This window comes from Malaclemys terrapin, chromosome 2, assembly GCF_027887155.1.
Source record: "Malaclemys terrapin pileata isolate rMalTer1 chromosome 2, rMalTer1.hap1, whole genome shotgun sequence".
NCBI lineage: Eukaryota > Metazoa > Chordata > Testudines > Emydidae > Malaclemys > Malaclemys terrapin.
The window spans coordinates 24265057-24288507 of record NC_071506.1 but is presented as its reverse complement, the minus strand read 5'-3'; the positions used below and the strand labels follow the sequence as shown (position 1 = coordinate 24288507).

The window sequence follows — 23451 nt, the reverse complement described above, 5'->3', positions numbered from 1 at the left end:
GTGGGACAGTGCTGGGCAGAAATGCTAAGAGTTAGGTGGACTTTTGAGACTGACTTGCAGCGGTCACGGTAGAGAGGCAGGTGACAGAAGGTGACCAGTCAGCGGAATGGTGGCTGGCGAGGCAGCAAGCCAGAGCAAGTGCTCAGATGGTGGAGTGAGCAAGGTGCCTTCTTCCCCAGGTGGGAGGTGAACTCGCACAGACGCAATTCTGAACTCTGTGTCCTCACTGACCAAGGACAACCACTGTGAGTGGGGCATGGTGAGGGAGCAGAGAAGGGCACAGAAAAGGAACTTTTGATTGTAGAACTCAAGAACATGAGGCAGAAGACTCTGCACCACACACTCTGGGGTGGGTGTCCTGCTCATGGTTTTATGAATCCTGCTTGTGGCATTTTCCCTAATTAACGTCGGGTGATTTCCCTCCTTTCATTAAGTTTCTTTTCTGCACTCAGACTGTGTTTGCGAGTGGGGAAGTATTGCCTTTCAGAGGTGTCTAAGGGTGGTGTGCAATTGTCCTAGGTTCCTGGGTAAGGGCTAGAGCCGGTTCTGTGTTGTACTGTTGAAAAGTAACCCCTAGATATTGAACCCCTGCTGATGCCAGCTCCCCCTGGCAGAAGGGTTACATTGCCATCGCCTTCATTATGAGAAACTGTAGATGGATATGACAAAGGCAATGCCTGGCTCAACAACAGTACACTCAAATATCTAGACCTATGCTGTTAGCAAAATCTAAGTGACAGCTCAACCAAAGTGCAATAAAGAATGAAATACTGTCCAGTATTGTAAACAAAGATGGAGCTAAGAATGTTATGAGAAAACTAACGTGTTCTCAATTTTAAAAAATACACAAACAAATTCCAAGATGAACATCACTGCCAATTAACACTGGTTATGTTTTTATCTGCCTCTCTGAGAGGTAGTGCCACAGCCTGCTCTATTCAGGGAGTTAATCCACAGTGGGAACAGACAAGACTCTCATGCTTCAGACTGGTGGTAGTGAGGATGCCTCACAACCCTGAATGCCCCTGGGAAGCATCACAAGGGGCCTGGTGTAGGTGGCAGGAAATACACCAAGGTTATTGTTTAGCTACTATGCCAGATAATCTAGATACTGAGGGATTTACAAGTGAGACAGTTGGGAACCAGAAAAGTAAAACTCATGGTTTGTTTTCTGTTTGATCAATTTTCCTTACCCAAAATAAACAAAGGAAACCACCCCATGAATAGACTAGAACCATACTCCAAACTGAATAAGGAGCAGTGTGTAGCGTGAGAATTAGACCCTGCAGGGAAAACCATTGAGGAACTGAGATTTTTTTTTCACTCATGGTGCAAGAGAAACATGCAGGCACAGCTCTGTGTAGAGAGCTGACCAGACTAGAGATGGCTAAATCAGAGAAGCAACAAGAATACCAGCTGTGGGTGGCCACAGAAAAACAAGCAGAAGATACAAGAGACCATGCAGCCCACTAAAGAGCAACAGAGCTAGAAAACAAAAAAACGTAAAGCCCGAGAAGCAGAGGAAAAAGAGGCAGCGTGTTCTGAGCATACTGGACTTACAGAACTGATCCCTCAACACGTGGACAATCCTCACTGGGGATCATACAGCTGGGACAAGCTGTACCTGCCTCACCAGGAGACTGATTGCATTGAAGAATATCTAATAATCTTTGAAAGAATATGCATGGTACATAAATCCTTGATGAACAGAGAATGACGGTCCTACTCCCCATATTGACTGGCAAAACTCTGGAAGTATTTAATGATATGGATGTAGGTGAGGCTATGAAATATGTTCAGTTCAAGGAGCCTGTGTTGAATAAGGTTTCAAATTACTACAGAGCCCTATCACCTCAAGTTCTTAGATAATACTTAATCCTGCCATGAGTGCAGGGGACTGGACTAGATGACCTCTCGAGGTCCCTTCCAATTCTATGAAATTCAGAAATCTCACAGAGGTTGATAAATGAAATCACAGGGAATATGTGCATAAAATGGTAGATTATCTTGAGACAATGGTTAAAGAGCAAAGGGCCAGAAATTCATGACAAGTCAGCGCAGTTAATTGCTATGGAGCAGCTCTTTGAGGTCTGCTCTGAGGAAGTGAAACCTGCTGTGTGAGAGAACTCCAGCATCAGTGGAAGCAGCTGCCTTGTTGTATACAAGCAAAACTTCAGACAATGCAAAGTCCCAAAGGGGACGGCAGCGGATTCATGGTTAGTCCCCTCCTCTTCCCCATCCCCTTTCTCCCCAGGAGCAAAGTACCTGTGACCACAACGCTGGTTTCCTCTTAGTAACCAGCCCCCAGCCCACGAGGAAGGCCCAAGAAAGTGTTATGTAATCCTTCTGCCACGTGGAGTTGGCAGCAATGAGAACTAGGGTTCCTTCCTCTTAACAACACAAAATAGAACAGGCTCAAGTCCCCACCCAGTAATCTGGCACCTTTAAGAGGCAATACTTCTCCACTCAAGCACCGAGTCTGCGTATAACAAAAAACGTATTGAAAGGAAACCCAGCATTAATTGAGAGAAAATACCACAGTCACGGTTCAAAAGCATGTGACTATAAGTAAACACCTACCCTACAGTGCATTGCCAGTGTCCTTTGCCTCAGTTGCCCACCTTGCAGTGTAAAAGTCCAAGAAGCAAACATCCCTTTAACAAGACCCTCCCTTTTCCCTCTGCTGCACCCCACTCCGTTTGCTGTTCTTAGTCAGCAAAGACACAGAGTTCCGAGGTGGATTCACATGTGTCCACCTCTCACACCTGAAAAGTGTGGAGGGGGCAAGTGTTGAGTAATGGGGCTGCTTTTGCTGCCCCCTCTGCAACTGACTCGCTGCTGCTGGTTGCTTGATGCTACTTCTTCAATGACATGATCTGAGGTTACCCCATGTAGCCCAACTCTTAGTGATTTTCCTGGGTAATAGGGAACCTCTGTGCCTCTCTTTCACTGCCACATTATCTCCACACCAGAGATGGGAGGGTCAAATGGTGTCTAGGATGTGTTAGGCAGTGTCCACACCAGCAGTAGTAACACCTGACCCCACCACCTCACCAGAGCCGGCTTTAGCAGGTGCGGGGCCCTACGCCGGGACGCAAATTGTCTCGCGCCTCCCCCCACCCCAACTCCGCCCTGGCCCCGCCCCGACTCCGCCCCTCCCTGCTCCATTGGATCCCTCCCCGCTCCATTGGATCCCTCCCCAAATCCCCACCCTGGCCCTGCCCCCTCACTGCCCCCTTGGATCCCTCCCCAAATCCCCACCCTGTCCCCGCCTCTTCCCCAAGCACGTCGCATTCCTCCTCCTCACCCCTCCCTCCCAGGCTTGCGCTGATCAGCTGTATGGCGGCGCAAGCGCTGGAGGGAGGGGGAAGAAGCAGGACAACTCCTGGGAGGAGCCTTTTTGAGGTTGTGGAAAGGATTGTTACCTACAATATGCAGAGACCCCGCAGTAAGGTTACTCCACAGACTGTGGATGTAAACAGGTTAAAGGAGTATCACAATTGAGAAGCGTTTGTGAACATGATACACTGTGCAGAGGAGGATTCTTAGGCTACACTCAGCCATAGTGACACCTCCCAAGCATTGAGATATGTGAAGAGTTTCTAGCTGAAAAGGCAGAGATTAGGAGTGTGGTGCAGAGTCACCAGCGGGTATTTTCCTGCAGACCAGGTCTGACTCCATAAGATTAATGCTGTGTGGCTACAGCCTGCCATCAACAGAGCATATCAGACCACTGGAAAAAATGCAGGAGCAAATTTGTAAGGAGATAAAAGGCATTCTGGACATACGGATAATTACAAATTCAAACGGTCCCAGAGTTTCTCCAGTTGTTATGGTTTCCCAAAAGAATGGACCCATAAGATTTTGTGTTGATTACAGAAAGTTTAATGCTGTCACATTAATGCATGCTTTAGGTTCAGAACCGATGGTACATTAAACACTGTAGGCAAAGCAAAATACCTCTACACCCTAGATTTAACAAAATATGTTAGGAAATTCCATTAGACAGTAAAGCGCAGAAAACAATCCTCCTTTTAGATTAATAAATGCAGGAGCCACATTTCAGAGGCTTGTTAATCAAGAGTTAGCTGTTTTGGAAGACTTTGCATGGGCCTACATTGATAACGATGCAATTTTCAGCAATTTCTGGTCAGATCATAAAAACCACTTGGGAATTGTGTTGAGGAGACTCGAAGATGCAGGGCTCACAGTAAAAGCATCCAAGTGTAAAACAGTGGTGGACACAGTCCATTTTCTAGGTCATTGGTTAGGTGGGAGCCAGATTTCCCCAGATCCCTTAAAGGTGGAATTCATTGTTTGGCATGTGCCTCAGACCAAAAAACAAGTCCAGTCTTTTATAGGCTTGGCTAAGTATTACGCCAGGTGTGTGCTTTCAGCAGCGTTGTGGCTGTTATCACAGACTTGTGCAAAAGACAAAACTGAATAAAGGTAGTGTGGACGGCAGCTTGTAAGACAGGCTTTGATGAGGTAAAGAAAATTCTGTCAGGAAAGCCTGTTGTGGCCAGTCCAGCTTTAGACAAAATGTTTGAACTGGCACTGATGCATTGGACACAGGTCTAGGAGGGGTACTAATGCAAACGGGAAGAAACCAAGACTCCTCCCATTGCTTTCTTAAGTAAAAAAACTGACACCCACTGACCAGAACTACTCTATCACAGAAGAATGTTATGGGATTGTGTGGGCAGTCCAGCAGTTAAGGCCTGCCTTACTTAACAGGAAATTCAGAGACCAATGGAGAAACGTCCATTAGGAATGGCTACAGTGGACAAAAGGTACCACCTCCAAACTGCTATGTTGGAGCCAGGGGCGGCTCTATGTTTTTTGCCACCCCAAGCATGGCAGTCAGGCGGCCTTCGGCGGCACGCTTGTGGGCGGTCCGCGGTCACATGGATTCGGCGGCGTTTCTGCGGGTGATCTGCCGGTGCCGTGGCTTTGGCATACTCGCCACCGAATTGCTGCCAAAACCATGGGATCGGCAGACCTCCGGCAGGCATGCCGCCGAAGGCTGCCTGACTGCCCCCTCACAGTGATCGGCAGGCCGCCCCCCGCGGCTTGTCACCCCAGGCACTTGCTTGCTGCGCTGGTGCCTGGAGCCACCTCTGGTTGGAGCATTGCCCTCTGAGAATACAATATGGAAATTGTACATATGAAAGGTAGAGGAAATGTAGTGGGAGATGCACAGTTCAGGCAAGAGAGGTTTTGAACTGACACCTACGGATCAGACAGTGTCTGTCCCTACTGCATCAAGGTAAGAGAGGAGGTGTGACTCAGGAACATCTTGAATCAGGTACAGGGATTCCCTGGGTTCACCAAAGGAGGTCATGTAAGGACTCTACTAAAAGCATGTGTCACAGTGGTTATAACAACCCTTGTGAGATGTATATACAGAAAATATGTGGGGAGTTACATACTAAAAATTAAAGTCTCTAGTTCTGAGAGTTAAGGCAGGTCACACAAATGTGATGCACATACTCCTGTCAGGTTTGGGGGAAGAGACTCTTATTGCTGTCTGGCTGGTAATGTGAATCGTACAGTACTCAATTTGCACAATGGATGCCCACTTACAGTCTGAGCAAAATGCTAATCCAAGAGATTGTGGGGGCTGCAGGAAAAAAAACAGCAGGGGTTATTCTGGTTAGGAGTAAGACAATGAGCTTTTGGAATTGTATCTGGGATGCAGATGAACCCCCCCCCCCCCCCCCCCCGTTATCCTTCAATAAGGAGGACAAGCAACAGGCAGACTTGATGCTATGAAAGGGGAAATCTTAGCCAAACTGGTCGAAAACACTGGGAAAAGGACTTGGGATAAGCTCTCTTATAGGAGATGGGGGACTGTTTTGTGAGTTAAGTTTAGGCTCTAGAAAAAGTGTTACTTTTTGTTTTACATGTAACCTTTTGTTTCCAATAGTCTTGCTTTCTATCACTTCCTCTCTCTTCTTTGATGATACACTTATTCTTGTGTTCACTATATATATCTATGTCTAAGTGCCGTGTGTTAAGTAGGCTGATGATCCTGAGTTGAGTCTTGTATACAGGTGTGTACTAATCGTTTGGGAATAGTGAATCTGGGAGTTCTGCGAGCATTCAGTGGAACAGGGGCTGTTAGTGTGCAGGGGCGGCTCTAGCTTTTTTGCTGCCCCAAGGACGGCAGGCAGGCAGGCTGCCTTCAGCACCATGCCTGCGGGAGGTCCCTGGTCCTGTGGATTCGGCAGCATGCCTGTGGGAGGTCCGCTGGTCCTGTGGCTTTGGTGTACCTGCCGCCGAATTGCCGCCGAAGCCGTGGGACTGGTAGACCTCCCACAGGCATGCCGCCGAAGGCTGCCTGACTGCCACCACCACAGCGACTGGCAGGTTGCCCCCCGCGGCTTGCCACCCCAGGCACGCGCTTGGAGCGCTGGTGCCTGGTGTCGCCGCTGTTAGTGTGTGCCTATCGCTAACCTGTATAGAGAGAGGCCTGGAAGGCAGAGGCTGGTGGATTCAGGGAGCTGATCCACAAGAGGCACAGACAACACTTCCTCACATTCGGGCCAGGTGGTGGTGAGGTGCTTCGTAACCCTGGATACCCCTCAAAAGCATCACATCCAGCAACTTGCAACTTAAGCATTACTTTAGACAGCAAAGGAATACAAAGAAATGAGTCAATTTACTTACCTTGGCAGTAACACACAAGCCAATGAGGCTATTCAGAAGGAAATAATGTCATGAATTGGCAAGGAAGCAGTTGCATTCACCAACTTAAACAAGATATGCTCATCAAAAATCTACAACTTAAAGACCAAACTATAAACCTTCATCTCAAATATTATTTCCATTGTAGCATATAGATGCGAAAGCTGGAAATCCACCCAAGATACAGACAGATGCCTCAATGCTTTAAAAAGCAAATGCCTTAGACAAATACTAAGTATTTAATGGAAGGACATAATAATGGCAAGATTCATCAGAGTTCAACAACCCCTTATTTCTAAAGCTATCCAGAAAAGAAAATGGAAATCTTTGGGACATGTGGGATTGTTGTGTGTGTTGATTTGTATCTGTGGGGGTTGTGCTGGGGGATTTTGTGTAGATTTGTGCAGGTGGTGGAGAAAGGTGTGTGCTGCAGTGAGGGGTTGTGTGTGTTTGGGGTTGTGTGTGTTTGGGGTTGTGTGTGCTGATTGTATTGCTGTGTGGGTGGTTGTGTTGATTCATCTGAGTGTGTGGGTTGCATTGGTTGAGTTGTACAGGTGGCGAATCAACCTTTGAAGAACTTTAGCAGTTGGGCCAACTAATCCATCATCTGTGCAGTTTCCCTCATATCACAGACTCACAACCAAAGATAAATTGTTACATGGAAATTAGCTGAAGAGTAAGGGTGGAGATTGGTTCAGTTGATACATGTCTGGTTTATTATATGTAGAAATGCAATAACAGTGGTTAAAGTAGATTGAAACAGATGGGGGAGCGCTAACCACAGCATCCACCATGGGAACTCTGCTTACCCAAGTCAGGGAAAAGAGAGAAGCTCTCTGTTGGCCTTTAGCCTCCGATGTAATAGATGAGACCATAAGATAGGCATTAGCTGGAAAGGAGTGTGTGCGTTGTTCCAGATGTGTCCCATGGGCAGTACTAGAATAACTTCTTCTGACTTATGTCATAACTCGCTGTATACATTACAGAGACTGTATTGGCATTGCTCCCAGCTCCCACAAGCTTTCATTTTTAAAGGAAAAAAGTTATGGGCCTGATCTACTGAGTATAAGGCCTGATCTAAAGCTAGGGTGACCAGACAGCAAGTGTGAAAAAATATATAAGAAAAAGACTCCAAAATTGGGAAGATCACTTAAACCAGGAGAAAGACTCCCATTGCCTTCAGTGGGCTTAAGATCAGGTCTATAATACTTACTAACCATGACTAGTCCCTCTGAAGTCAGTAGAATTGCTAGAGGTAGTAAATAGCATCACATGTAATTGTTAGTACTTTCAGGGTCAGGCCTTCAGTCTTTGTAAAATAATATTGTTTTTTCTATGGGCCATCTCACAGAATTTGATGGATTTCCCCTAAAGGGGTCACCGCCTCTAATCACAGATCCCAGGGACAGGAAGCTACTTCCCTATGGGTACATCTACACTACAGCGGGGAGTCGATTTAAGATACGCAAATTCAGCTACGTGAATAGCGTAGCTGAATTCGACGTATTGCAGCCAACTTACTCCGTTGTGAGGACGGCGGCAAAATCGACTTCTGCCGCTTTTTGTCGGCGGCGCTTACTACCACCTCCGCTGGTGGAGTTAGAGCGCCAATTCGGGGATCGATTGTCGCGTCCCCACGGGATGCGATAAATCGATCCCCGAGAGGTCGATTTCTACCCGCCGATTCAGGCGGGTTGTATAGACCAGACCTATGGTGTAACAGCCTTTCTGTTTGGCCTCCCTCTACTCTCTAGCATCAGAGTTCCCTTAAATGCTATAATGCAATTCACTTTTTTGCCTGAGTATGTCCAATAAACCCTGTGCATGTGTGGAGCAGAATCTAGAGTGGCTAGGAGCAGCATTTACTCCATTGCTCTGTGTTGCCTGATAACCCATGCACCATTTAAGGGGGCCATGAGACATTCCTGGACTTCAGGGGCTGAAGAGGAAAAACTTATCATGGAGGAACTGCTCCCCTCTTTCCATCCTCCTTGGCTCATCTCCACTCAGTTTTGCTCCTTTCCTTTGCCTATGCATAGAGGCAGTATCAAACACCATACATCAACAGTAACACTTGAGTTGCCACATCATCATGCTGGCTTTTATTTCTCTGTATCACTTGTCCTTACCTCATCATATGTAATAAACTCCAAATGAATAAATCCAGCAGTCCTGTCACTCACAAAGTACTGAGGGTGACAAAGACATCTGAAATTCATTAAGTGATTCATCGGAGAAACATCTCAACCAATAATAGGACAGAGTTGGACTAGCCAGTCACTTCCTAGCTAAAACACTCTCATGTAAAAAGCCACATCAACAAAGATGATAGAAGAGAAACAGCTGTTGTTACACAGAGAAAAGCATTAGAAAAATTATTCCTCCAGAAAAATAATTACCCCTGAAAGTAAGTTCTTTGATTATGCTTAGCAGCTATAGAGAAGAAACTTAAATTGTATGCATGGCCAATATATCAAATATGGTTATAACACAATTATGTTTTTCAATAGAATTTTTGCTATTGATTTGAGATGTGTTAAATGAAATCACTTTTATGTGCTGTAAAAATAGGTTTAGAAAGCGTCCAAGTCTCTGAGTATATGACTTCATAAATAATGTCATTATCACAAGTGCTTAAAGACTGATCTTGGCAAACCCACTTCAGAAGAGTATTGGTAGGAACTATCATGCTTCTTAATCAGAATTTCAAAATTTAAGGTAGATGTCATGTGCTGTAACTTAATTTCAAATTTAAGCTCTCTCTTTGTGTGTATTCTGTTCTCTTGATACAAAATTAAAATCCCAGGAATGTTAATTGGAGCCATGCAATTAGGCCTACTTTTGCAAACCTTAGTAAAACTCCCTGGGCAAGATTTTTAAGAGACTAGTGATTTTTTTGATGTGTTGACTTTCGGGGGCTCATTTTGAGATACCATAAAGGGGGCTGGTTCGTTTTTTTTTTAGCAGGAGGATGCTCAACACTTTCTAAAAATCAGGCCCTCTTTAAGGCCTCTCAAGATGGGAGCACAAAAATCACTAGTCACTTGGCTTCTCTCATTACCGTAAAGGCCTGGTTTACTTCAAATTGTTTGCAATTATTTGAAATATAAAATAAACAAGTTCCAAAATGAACATCACTGCCAATTAACATATTAATTTTAATCTGTGGATCAGGGAGACTGAGAGAAATAAAAAAGCCCACATTTTAAAAAGTGGTGAGTCTATAATTATGCAAATCATCTCCCCTTCCCCCCGCCCCCCACCAGCAGAGTTTTAGTAGCTGGCTTCTGACTGGTTTCAACTGAATACTATTTCCATGTATCCAATACTCGGCTCAGTTTTACAACTAGCTTTTCAGTCACATTCATTCTTAATCCAAACCTTTCCATGCTTCCATGGTTATTCCATCCTTTATGATCCTTCTACACTGGCACTTCAGGTGGGATCCATGAAGGGATTTAGGCTTTGCAACACTGAATGTCACAATAACTTTTAAAGGCCTAGAAAATCACAGGAACAATACTGCAATCCATAAAGCCTGAGCCAGGCGCCTAGGATCCCTCTGTAATGAATGGGGAAAGATAGGGGCTAAGAGTGATCCACAAAAGCCAGCATCTTAGGTAGGGAGATGCTGATGAGGGGCATGTGCTAAGCCCCACCCCTCTACCAGAGATAGGCACCTAATCCTGCTTAGAGATGCACAAATGGGAACCTACCACCTGAAGTCAAGCAGGTTGGGCAGCTACGGCATTTCTTGTGGGACTCGGTGCCTGCCTCATTCCACACAACAGCTAGAGGAGGAAGTGGTGGTGGTGCCCACCTTAACTTTTAGCCCAGTGGTTAGAGCACTCAGACCCTGGGGTGGTGGACACCCAGTTTCAATTTCCCCCTTCTCTGCCAGAGTGGGAAAAAGGCTTTAAGCAGGGGTCTCCCACCTCTCAGGGAACATGTTGTAACTGCTGAGCTATCGGGTATTCTGACTGGGGCGCTTCCTCAATCTGTCAAAGCTGTTCCACTGTGGACAAATAATGAAAGAGTCATTGGACCAGGAGGACTGCACCCTAGTGTCCCATCTGCCAGGTGGGTGCCTGTCATGCTGTCTGGAGTGGGTCATGACCATGATGCCAACCTCAGGGAAACTGTCAAGAAATAAGGCAGAGACCCCCAAACTAGTGGTATGTTCTATAATTATATCTCACCAACATAGTTACAAATGTGAACTCCTAACACACTATATCAGTCTTACCCTGGAGTCACAGACAGTCCTCTTGGACATTCCAGACTATCTTGCCCCCCCAGGCAAGTTGGACATAGTGATAGGTAATTGCTGTACACCAAAGATCACAAAATAGTGAGGTTGCTTCCAGTCCTAAGAGACCAGTCACTTGCCCCAGGTTAATTTGTATCTTAGATCTTACATGAAAGACAACACTTGTAGCCAGTCCTATAGTAAACTCTCTAAAGTTTTATTAACTAAGAAAAGAATGAGAGCTTTATTACAAGGCTTTATTATCAGGCAAACATATACATGCTAATGAGTTACAGTCTATGTTTTTTAAAAGGTAACAGAGTTGTAGTTGCCTTTTGTAGTTACCTGTCAGCTCTGAATATCTTTTAGGGCTAACACAGGTTGACCCTGGGGATCTTTGCTTTGGGTCTGGGAGAAGCCCAAACAGCAAAAAAGATGGAAAATTTTCTTGTCAGCTATTTTAAATTCCTTCTTCCAGAATTCAAGCTGATGAGATAAGCCCTTTTGCACATAGCCTCTTCATAGGCATAAGGAAGCAATTATTAAAGTTTTTGTATAGTGATGTTCCACGATGGCCCATTTAGTTTTGATAGGCCTTCTTCATGGGCAGGAGACGATCACTCCTGACTGGGCTCACAGTTTCAGAGGAAACATTGTTTACAAATACAAAACAAAAACTTATAGTTTCTTTATCACATGCTATAAGGTAGTATTTATGTATGCAGCATCTTACAAGCATTTCCTAACATCTAAACACATTGGTATAAGGCCAATATCCACCTTAACCATACTAACACACAGGTGAAACAGACTAGTTTCCAGCAATGAATTTGTCAGTGCTTGGCTGATGCCTAAAGACTTGGCAAGAGCAGGCACCTGGTCTGCCAGTGTCACAGTGCTGTTACCCCGGACAGCCCAGTGACCATCACCACCTACTGTATCAGCCCCTGCACACAACTAAGGTGACCAAACGCCCTCTCTTCCCCTGGTTCATAAATAGCTCTGGGGCTTAAGTGGGAGACAGGCTTCCAGGTGCCTTGAGGGAGGCAGTAGTGTGAATGCCGAGAGATAGAACCTTAGGCGCTGCAGGAATTTTTACTCTGAAAACTTAGGCACCAAGTGGGTTAGGTGCCTACAGGGTTCATTGGGAGTTTTATGGATTGCAGTGGAGCCAAAACTGGGATACAGGTGCCTAAGCCTGGGGTTTAGGTGCCTAAGGATCTTTGTGGATCCCAACCTTTGTTCATCCTGTGGACCCATTTCTAACTTTGATTTTTTAAAAATGCCATATATTTTGTATGATCCATACTGTCCAAGCAAAGTGTGTTTAAAGAATAGCTTTAAAATAATGGGCTGGATCCTCAGCTGGTGTAAATTGGTATTGCTCTGCTCCTTTGAAATCAATGAAGCTTGGCCAATTTACACAAGCTGAAGATAAAGACCTAGGGTCCAATCCTACTCTCATTAAAACTCCCATTGACTTCAGTGGAAGCAAGTTTGGACCTCAGTGTAGACAGGTTATTTATGTCAATAGTAACAGTCAATTAAGAATGTTGTTCATATGTCAACAGTAGACATGTTTACATTCATCTACATTTGCATAGAGGGTATGCAGGCTATGGCCCAATACTTGTTTTATTTTCAAAGGGTTTTACAAAACCTAAAATGAAGAGAAAATTTCAGTAAAAACAGTTTTTAAATAGCATAAATGCTCAACTAGTTCTAGAAACCCAAACATCCAGCTCTGTCATGACACTGCTATTCTGTGGTGTTTCACTGACCAAGCATAGTGAAGTGTAAACAATGAACACTAATTCTGAAAATAAATGCAGGGGGGGGGGGGAGGGCTGGTTTTAATTGCATATACAAGGGGTGTAAATCAGGAAGAGAGATTATTATACATAAAGCCAATGGAGTTTCAATAACAATAAAAAACAGTGTGAGGTCAGAAGCAGATCCATCCTTTTAATTTGGTAGTGTTCCTTTAAAATAGAGTCAAGTATCAGAGCGGGTAGCCGTGTTAGTCTGAATCTGTAAAAAGCAACAGAGGGTCCTGTGGCACCTTTAAGACTAACAGAAGTATTGGGAGCATAAGCTTTCGTGGGTAAGAACCTCACTTGCAAGCATCTGAAGAAGTGAGGTTCTTACCCAGGAAAGCTTACGCTCCCAATACTTCTGTTAGTCTTAAAGGTGCCACAGGACCCTCTGTTGCTCTTTAAAATAGATGCATTGTACACCTGGAAAGGATTTTTAAAACTATTTCTGCAGTAGATAGGTGGCTTAAAATTAAAGTGTAGATTTGTTCACAGGCTGTTCCAAATCACTGGTATGCTAGGTGAGATTTGCTCCCATGCTGTAGAGTGGCTACTTAGTACAGAAACCTAGCTGGATGCAGCCACATGGTGGTGCTCATGCATTTTGCCTGCTACCAGATTTTTTTCTTGTATTTAAAGAGAGCCAGACTCTGCTCCTTGACGTGTCTTCAAATGAGCTCCAACTTCATTATGCTTGATTGCAGCTTCGTGTGCAGTCCAACTAGGTTGATTTTTCTCCCCACCTTTACAAAGGCTTCGGGGATCTATTACTAGATCTGCCCATCTCCCTCCCCTTCTCCTGTACACTCCCCCTCCCCCGCCCCGCACAAGTAATTTAGTGACTGAAGTTAATGTTCAGTGTGATTCTCTGGGACAATGACTGCAACCCAGGGCACTGTCACGTTATTGCTTTAGAGGGATCACATAATGCTGTTTTTTTTTTTCTCAAGTGGCACAAAGTGTTAGCTATTGCACGTCCCACAATGTAGCAGAATACAAAGAAATGACCATAATGGATAGAAGTCTGTATAGGTATAATAGAAAGTCTAAGGGTATAACGAAAATGAAATCCCCACATTTCTCTATTTTCCCTTTGAATATTTTTGACATTTGCTATGCAATATGATTTTGAAAGGGAGTGAATTAAATAATTCCCTTCGGAAGCAATTATAGCTCAGGGAAAATATTCCTGCCCATAAAGCGACTTATGCATGAGTCTGCAGGACCAATCCTGGGGCCCTAGACAGACCATGACTAGGGTGTTTCAGGCCTATTTGCCAAGTAGCTTGTGAGTCTAGATATGAATTATTACAAAGTGTGCCAAGAACATTTGGATTCCAAATAGTACAGGAAACTTACTGTATTATGAATGATGTATTAGGGCACCTAGAGTCTTGAGTAGGCATCTTTTAAAATTATTATTTAAATCTACATGAGTAAGTAACTTTTGGGGAAGGACATGTAAATTGAAAGGAAACAAAACACAAAAGAAGTTGCATCATATAATTGACACAAGGAAAGCTATAGCACCCAGAAAAAATATGGTTGCCCGAGCTCCACCCTGAAAATGTACTTTTAAATCTCATTCCCCCAACAGCATCTAAAACTTCCTTTAAATGAAAAGGCTAAATTGCCTTCAGTTCAGATTTCCAATATACACCTGGAATTGCATTAGTCCACGGATTCATTCCCTGAAATCCTGAGTTGGAGCTGGCTGGGGAGGGGGTTGGTTGGGTGTCAGTGACTCCAAAAAGGGGACTCCCTCCCCTTTTTCCTCTTCCTTCCACCTTCTGCTTTATAATTGGCTGCCTTGTTTCTCTACCCTTTCTTCTTATCAGATCGTGCTGTGAAGGCAGGAGCAGCTGGAGGGTGGAAAGAAACTTTTAGAGGCAGAGTAACACCCACATTAAGGAGTGAAAGAAGGAGTGTGTATTAGCAAAGAGTGATTCCTCCCAGGCAAAGCTACACCTCGCCAAGCAACTAAACCACTCATGACTGCAAAGGTCTGTTTGATTTTTATTTTTACATGGGGGGGAGGAGAGGTAATTTAAAAGCTGATGACTCTTGTACAATAACTAGGGTAACAACCCCAGTTATTCCTGATCATGATAATTATCTGCCGCCTCCAGAATTTAACCTTTTGTTGGCCATAAGCAAAGGAGAAGCAGGGAAGAGTCAGTGATGGGTGGTGAATGGGATTGATTGATGGCTGCCAGCCAGGAGAGGAAGCTGTAGGCGAGTGGCGCGGGGAAGCCTCAGGAGAAAGGGGGCTGAAATGGAAAAGAAAAATCTATAGACTCTTCTGCAAAACGTGGCATCCTGTATCAGTGTCTCTGGCTCTCCCTGGGCTTCAGTTCCTCGCCGGCCGGGTGCACCAGCTCCCCCAGGCTGACTGGCACGACACACACTTTCCTGTCCCTCGTCCCCCCACGCCCGGGTTTTATGACTTGCTCGCCTGGGCGTGCGCTCGCAGTTCCTCGCTGGGGTTCGCCTGTAACTGAGGGGTGTCCCCTCGGTCTGGCTGATCTCCGGAGGGCGGTTTTAGGCGATCAGAGGCTTTGCCAGGCTCCCCCCGCCGCCCACTCCTTTGCTGAGCTCCGCACAGGGAAAAAACACGCGCGCTCTCGGTCCCGTTTTCCATTGTGCGGGGCAAGGGGCAGGAGCTTTGCAGAGAGGCGTTTGTACCCCGGAGCCATCCATTCCACGGGGATCAGCAGCCTCTCCCGGGGGGCACTGCTGTGGGGCTGCCTAGGCTCCGGAGAGACTCCCCCCCCCGGTTTGTCAAGCACACCTCCCCGGAGCAGAGGGGTTACACGCGAACCGAGTCAGCCTGCAGACAGCAGGGCTGGGGGAAGACAGGAAACAGCGAACACCACAACCACCTGAGCCCTCCGGCAGGAGCCAGGAGTAACGGGCTTGCTCCACTAGCCGCTCCGGGGCGCAGTTACTTTCCCCGAGCCCTTGATCTCGCCTTAGCCAGCTCCTAGCAATACCAAGGATCAGGTCAAGCTCTCTTGCCCGTATGCTCCGGGCAATGTTAACAGAGAAATCCGCGTTGTCTGTGGATTGATGCTGGGTTATATCATTTCCCAATAATAATCCCTGGTGAATGCAGGCTACTGAAATCACCCTTTAGCTTCCCGGTACCTGTTCATTTCAGATTGGGCCTGATCCCAATTGCCACACAGTTCACAATCCCTTTTGTTTTACCTTTGTTTTTTAGCTCGGAGCTGGTACTTCTTTATTATCCTCTAGTTATTTGCTGAGTGCTGACAGCTTGTTCATTGCTGTATACATCACAGTGCAGACTATGTCCCTGGCTTGAGGAGTTTACAAGTTAAGGGCTTGTCTAAACACAGTTCTAGTGCAGCTTTAACAACCGCACAGTGGTACCTGATGACAGAACAAGGAGTAATGGTCTCAAGTTGCAATTGGGGAGGTTTAGGTTGGATATTAGGAAAAACTTTTTCACCAGGAGGGTGGTGAAGCACTGGAATGGGTTACCTAGGGAGGTAGTGGAATTTCCTTCCTTGAGGTTTTTAAGGTCAGGCTTGACAAAGCCCTGGCTGGGATGATTTAGTTGGGAATTGGTCCTGCTTTGAGCAGGGGGTTGGACTAGATGACTTCCTGAGGTCCCTTCCAACCCTGATATTCTATGATTCTATGACACTGCCATGCTGGCACAAAGGTGCTTATGTTGCTATTTATAAAAGCTGGACCTGCACAAGTCCATGGGCCCAGACCTAATGCATACAAGGGTGCTGAGGGAGTTGGCTGATGTAATTGCAGAGCCATTGGCCATATCTTTGAAAATTCATGGCGATCGGGGGAGGTCCCAGACAATTGGAAAAAGGCAAATATAATGCCCATATTTAAAAAAGAGAAGAAAGAGAACCCAGGGAACTACAGACTGGTCAGCCTCACTTCAGTCCCCAGCAAAATCATGGAGCAGGTCCTCAAGGAATCCATTTTGAAGCACTTGGAGGAGAGGAAGGTGATCAGGAACAGTCAACATGGATTCACCAAGGGCAAGTCATGCCTGACCAACCTGATTGCCTTCTATGATGAGATAACTGGCTCTGTGGATATGGGGAAAACGGTGGATGTGATATATCTTGACTTTAGCAAAGCTTTTGATATGGTCTCCCACAGTATTCTTGCCAGCAAATTTAAAAAGTATGGATTGGATGAATGGACTATAAGGTGGATGGAAAGCTGGCTAGCTTGTCGGGCTCAACAGGTAGTGATCAATGGCTCGATGTCTAGTTGGCAGCCGGTATCAAGTGGAGTGCCCCAGGGGTCAGTCCTGTGGTTGGTTTTGTTCAACATCTTTTTCAGTGATCTGGATGATGGGATTAATTGCACCCTCCACAAGTTCACGGATGACACTAAACTGTGGGGAGGGGTAGATACACTGGAGGGTAGGGATAGGGTCCAGAGTGACCTAGACAAATTGGAGGATTGGGCTAAAAGAAATCTGATGAGGTTCAACAAGGACAAGTGCAGAGTCCTGCACTTAGGACGGAAGAATCCCATGCACTGCTACAGGCTAGGGACCAACTGGCTAAGCGGCAGTTCTGCAGAAAAGGACCTGGGGATTACAATGGACGAGAAGTTGGATATGAGTCAACAGTGTGCCCTTGTTGCCAAGAAGGCTAATAGTATTTGATATTGGGCTGCATTAGTAGGAGTATTGCCAGTAGATCGAGAGAAGTGATTATTCCATTCTATTTGGCACTGGCAAGGTCACTTCTGGTGTATTGCATCCAGTTTTCGGCCCCCCACTACAGAAAGGATATGGAAAAATTGGAGAGAGTCCAGCGGAGAGCAACAAAAATGATTAGGGGGCTGGGGCACATGACTTACGAGGAGAGGCTGAGGGAACTGGGCTTGTTTAGTCTGCAGAAGAGAAAAGTGAGGCGGGATTTGATAGCAGCCTTCAACTATCTGAAGGGGACTTCCAAAGAGGATGGAGCTCGGCTGTTCTCAGTGGTGGCAGATGACAGAACAAGAAGCAATAGTCTCAAGTTGCAGTGGGGGAGGACTAGGTTGGATATTCAGAAACTCTATTTCACTAGGAGGGTGGTGAAGCACTGAATGGGTTACCTACGGAGGTGGTGGAATCTCCATCCTTAGAGGTTTTTAAGGCCCGGCTTGACAAAGCCTTGGCTGGGATGATTTAGATGAGTTGGTGGTGGTCCTGCTTTGAGCAGGGGGTTGGACTAGATGACATCCTGAGGTCTCTTCCAACCCTAATATTCTATGATTCTATGGTACTTGATGGAAATTATATCCATATAAGAACCTTTATACCAGTATAGCTCCATCCACACAATGGGGTTGTATTGCTTTAACTGTATCTGTTTCTAAACCAATATAGTTAAGGCAATATAAAAACTGTGTGTCACACTGCCCTAATGATATGACCTTGCAAAGGCTATCAGGCATAGCGTTCACTACCCACAATCCCTTTTGAAGAAAGTGTTTGCAAGATTGGGATATATGAAGAGGACAAATCAAAGCTATGAAACTTGTCTAGACTAAGGTTTTGGTCCTATTCTAACTAAAGTTAATTGATTGTCAAAAAATAATTAGATAAATTCTTATAGAACAGGTTCACCAATTGCTATTAGCCAAGATGGTCAGGGATGCAACCCCATGCTCTGGGTGTCCCTAAGCCTCCAACTGCCAGAAGGATGACAGGGGATGGATCACTCAATAGTTACCCTGTTCTGGTCATTCCCTTTAAAGCACCTGTCATTGGCAACTGTCAGAAGACAGACTATTGAGCTAGATGGACCATTGATCTGACCCAGGGTGGCTATTCTTATGTTCTTAGGTGTTGGCAAAGGGGAGGGAGTTGGGTAATGAAGAGGAGTGGTAAAGAATGAGATCAAAGGTAGGCCACAGTACTACTGTGAGGGTGAGGAGCTTTAAAGTGAAAGGAAATAAAATTCAAAAATTCCTGGGGCTTTTCCTGTGTACCTGGCTAGTACATCGGCGTTCAAAGTGCTGTCCAGAGTGGTCACAATGAAGCACTCTGGGATAGCTCCCGGAGCAGGCCTGGCTTCAGGCACCAGCCCGGCAAGCAGGTGCTTGGGCGGCCAAGGGGAAGGGGCGGCACATCAGGCTGTTCGGCGGCAAAGGGAAGTACCTTGGAGGGAAGCACCTACCGTCGAATTCCCGCCGAAGAAGAAAGCAGTGCGGTGGAGCTGCCGCCGGAGTGCCGCTGATCACAATTGCGATCACAGCTTTTTTTTTTTTTTTTTTTTTTCCGCTGCTTGGGGTGGCAAAAACCCTGGAGCTGGTCCTGTCCCGGAGCCCAATACCACTGATTTGCGTCCACACTACCCCAAATTCGACCCAGCAAAGTCAATTTTAGCACTACTTCCCTCACCGGGGAGGAGTACAGAAGTCGATTTTAAGAGCCCTTTTGGTCGACGGAACGGGGTTGGTTGTGTGGATGCAGCCATTTTTAAATCTACCTAATGCGGCTAAATTCGACCTAACCCTGTAGTGTAGACCAGGCCTAAAAGGGCAGTGACCCACTCAGTACAAGTCACCCGGAAGTTTGTGTTTGTGTTTTTTTTTAATTGGTGGTACTATGAGGAGATGGTAGAGGAGTGAGGTGGGAAGCAGAGAGGAGGTAGTTGCAAAGGAAAACATATATACCAAAGTTGTTTCTAAATCTGTGCCTTTATAAATGTTTGATAAACAATTAAATATAATCAAGAATTTGCTATTTTTATTTCATTTATGAGAGGGGTTACAATTATTCAACAATTGTAATGGTATAAATTGTTTATGGGCCAAGTTCAGATGATGAATTCATATTGTTTCTGACGTGTATTTCAGAGCAAGTCTCTTCTAACCATGACAACGCTTTAAAATAAAAAGTGGCTGTACAAAAATGGTCTATTCCCAGTGTGTATTCTTAGCCATATCTGCTTGCTTTAGTGACAAAATGATCTTCTACTCCAATTATCAGATATTTGAGTGATAAAGGTGGTATTAAAAACTTCAGGAGAATAGAATTGGCTCAGTGGCCTCTGCAGGGCTATGGGAGAGTGAGCTGGATTGTGACTCCTCAGCAGAATTGTTAACTAAATTGACTGTGCAATTTTTACCCCCTTACCACAGTGTACAGAAGAGCACACGTCAATTAAACAGTAAATGCCCCCACAAATGGATTTCTGGCTGAGTTTGCAGGTCTGGCAATTAGGAAAATCCATCTATTTACTTATAAACTGTGCAAATTTGTGAAGCCATTATAGACCATAAACCTGTTACCCCATGATGCAATTGTTTTGTTTTGTTTTTTTTAATGGAGATATCCCATCTCCTAGAACTGGAAGGGACCTTGAAAGGTCATCAAGTCCAGCCCCCTGCCTTCACTAGCAGGACTAAGTACTGATTTTGCCCCAGATCCCCAAGTGGCCCCCTCAAGGATTAAGCTCACAACCCTGGGTTTAGCAGGCCAATGCTCAAACCACTGAGCTATCCCTCCCCCCCATGATGTTAAAGGAATCACTTTCAGAGTAGTGGATGCAAAGCAGATATTAAGTTGTAATTATTACTGTATTTGTGGTCATAGACTCCCTCTTTCAGATGCCTTGATACTGTGTCTGGGCAGCACTGGTCCATATTACATAGCCTGACATTCACAGGGATGCTCAGTTAGGACACGATTGTCTTGTCCTTTTTTTTTTTTTAAGCTCGTTTTGGAACAAGAGAGGTTTTATTTTGTCATTATAGCAGTCTCTGTTCCCAACACTCTCCCTGTCTGCGCCACAAAGGACATGAACTAGATTTCCAAAGGGGCTCAGCACCTGAAATTGGGGCACTTTTGAAAAAATTGTCCTCAGCTTTTAACTTCATGGCTCCAACCCTTTTCCTGACAAGATTTGGAGATTGGCTGTTGCTTTGTCAGAATGAAACTTTGGAGAGTGAAATAAATGCTCAAATAATTCCTCAGCCTTTCCCAAGGAAAAGTGCTTTAGTTACTAACCAGAGTTTGTGGGTGAAATCCTGACCCCATTTGAGGTCAATGGCAAAACTCCCATAGATACGACGGAACCATGACTTCACCCTTCATATTTCATTTAAGTGAATGTTCTAGGTTTACAGGCTTGATAAATATTTCTGTTCTGTATGTTTTCAGACTTGCTGATACTACGTGTATCCAGGATGAAGGTTTGTCGATACAAGATACAGAGCTGGTTCCTCTTGGCTTTTTTAGCGGTCACGGTTCATCTCATCAGTCATGTTCAGGGTCAAGGTAACTGATATATAAGACAGCAGTGCTTTTTCATTAGATCACTCTGATGTGCAGAAGTGGGTTTCCCCTTTTACATATGCAATAGTGTCTTCCCTTTGCTAAGGGGATAGTCCAGCATTATTGACATCAATGGGAGTTTTGCCATTGATTTCAAAGGGAACATCATCGGGCTCTAGCTCTTCCTGACTCATTTTCACATGTTCTCTGAACTGTAATGTCTTAGGAGGAAGCTTGCTCTTATTTATCTGTATAGTTAAAATGTTTGAAAATGGGTTGTAGGGAAAAAACTCAGTTCTGTTTACTTAAATGTAACTATAAAATATTGCTGTTACTACTTTCTAAGCAAATAAGTTTGGGGGGAATGATCGTTCTGCATGGAACTTGCATGGAATACATATTGCTGCTTTGTTGGAACTGTAGCTAATCCCATCATTACATTATATAGGGTGGCATGAGGCCCTGCTGCCCTCGGCTGCCAAGTGTCATGATTGTTCATGCACCCTTTTTTGTTTGCATTGTGTCTATAGCTTATGTATTACTATTAAAAATATACTGTTGGTATTGCTAAACTTAAAAATGATCCTATGTGGTCTTCACAGTGGTCTCAAGTCTGTCCTAGTGTGTTTTCCTTCTAAACCAACCTTTGCTTTGAAAGCACAAAAAAATAGGACCAATTCTGCACTCGGCTATGCTCATGCAACCCCCTTGACTTCAGTTGAGGTTGCACAGGCTTTGGCCCTCTCTTTTCCAGTGAAAGGAGTGTTGGGTTGTATGTTCATGCATGAACACGGTCAGTGGATAGGCAGAGGTGCCTAGGTTTTCTATCTCCAGATGATAGTTACACGCAGAAATGGCTCTGGGGTCACGGGAAGAGCATGCTTAATAGATGCTGTTACTGACATTGCTCACTCTGCAAATGGTCTTTAATGCTGACTGCTGCTTGGGGGCAGGAGTGGCGGAAGAGCCCTAAACGTTGGTGGGGGGGGCACAGGCACCCGAACCATGGCCCCGCCCTCACACTGCCCCTTCTCCCCAAGCCCCTGACCTCATGCTGCCTCTTTTCCCCAAGCCTCCTCCCCCCTCGCTTGTTCCTCTCCACCCCCACTCCCCAGTTGCTCACCCTTACGGCCATTAAAAAGTGGGAGAGCCATGGCCCCCTAGCCCCTCCCATTCCAGTGCACTTGCTTGGGGGACCATGACCCCTGGGGGCTATGGAACATCATTAGGTGCACTAACTACACTTCCCAGAGTGTGGGGAATGCTAGCTGTAGTATTTATTGTAGAGGAAAGGGGTTCACTGTGCCTTCCTCCTACCTCCGTGCACCTATTCTAAACTGAAATGTAGCCTCCAAATGCTTGTGACTTAATGAGTCAAAGTGAAGCATATGATTATACATGTGTCTTTATATCTTACACTTGATACATATGTGACATTCCGCTCAGGACTCCCAGAACTGTAAGCTACTGTGTTACTCTTCTGCCTCAGCAAGTTGAGAGCTTTGCTGCTGCTAAGATGTGTGTCAGGTCCTTGACACTCCAGCCTCTCTGCATTGCCAGCAAACTCCTCGAGACTCTGCCAGTCTAAACCTTGCCTGCAGGCAACCATCAGTGAAGCCCAGTTTCCCCAGAAACATCTCTCTGCAACGTCCAGTCCCTCTCACTGGGCACTCACAGAAATTAAGTTCACTGCCTTCCAAGAGACAGTACACACACCAGACTGTTAGGTTATCTGAAGACTCACACTTCACTTTAATATAACAGCACTTAGATACTGTAGATACTTTATAGTAAAACTAAGAATAAGTTTATTAACAAAGAACAGAGATTTAAGTGATACTGAACAAGAGAAAAAGAGACAGGTTTGGTTACAAACAAAATAAAACGTACTATCTAGTGACTAAAACTTAATGTTAGCTAGTTACAATTTTTGCCTATGTAGTTTCAAGTTAACAGCATCTCTAGCCCTTCTAGCCAGGGGATCCAACTTTCTCAGGGTCACCAGGTGCTTTTTCCCATGTCCCCTAAGCAGTGAAGAACTAAAATGTCATTTTGTTCTCCTTATGTTACCCAAAGTCCATTGTCACTGCCTCACGAGCCAGGGAGGCTTTCTAGGATGCAGATTCTGTCCCCAGAGTGATTACTAAACTGTCTTCTCCCCTCACTTGTTAACTTGATGGCTTTGTTTACCTTATATGTAAATGTACTTTTATTGCCCTCTGCCTGCAGTCAAGTCAGTCAGACAAGTAAATCCACATTCCTTTGTCTAGCGCAGGCTGGGATTATACACTGCCTCCCAAACACATTTTAAGAACGTATCTCCAGCACACTCATGTAATGCTTCGTACACAACCCATACATCCATCACACAATGATTTCCAGGACCAGTGTGTCACCAAGTTTTATAAGACACCATACTTGAT

At 45.1% G+C, this 23451-nt stretch overlaps 1 protein-coding gene across 2 annotated transcripts in view; it reads left to right on the top strand.

Annotated features, from left to right (window-relative positions):
• Positions 1–14564: 14564 nt before the first annotated feature.
• Positions 14565–23451, top strand: part of COL14A1 (collagen type XIV alpha 1 chain) — a 165668-nt gene continuing 156781 nt past the window's right edge. The window contains exons 1-2 of one of the 2 annotated variants that reach the window (XM_054019188.1): positions 14565–14756; positions 20915–21031. In XM_054019188.1, coding sequence (XP_053875163.1) covers positions 20941–21031 — 91 coding nt within the window. In that variant the 5' untranslated portion in view covers positions 14565–14756; positions 20915–20940. The remainder of the gene's footprint in view (positions 14757–20914; positions 21032–23451) is intronic. The other variant, XM_054019187.1, reaches the window with a different exon arrangement.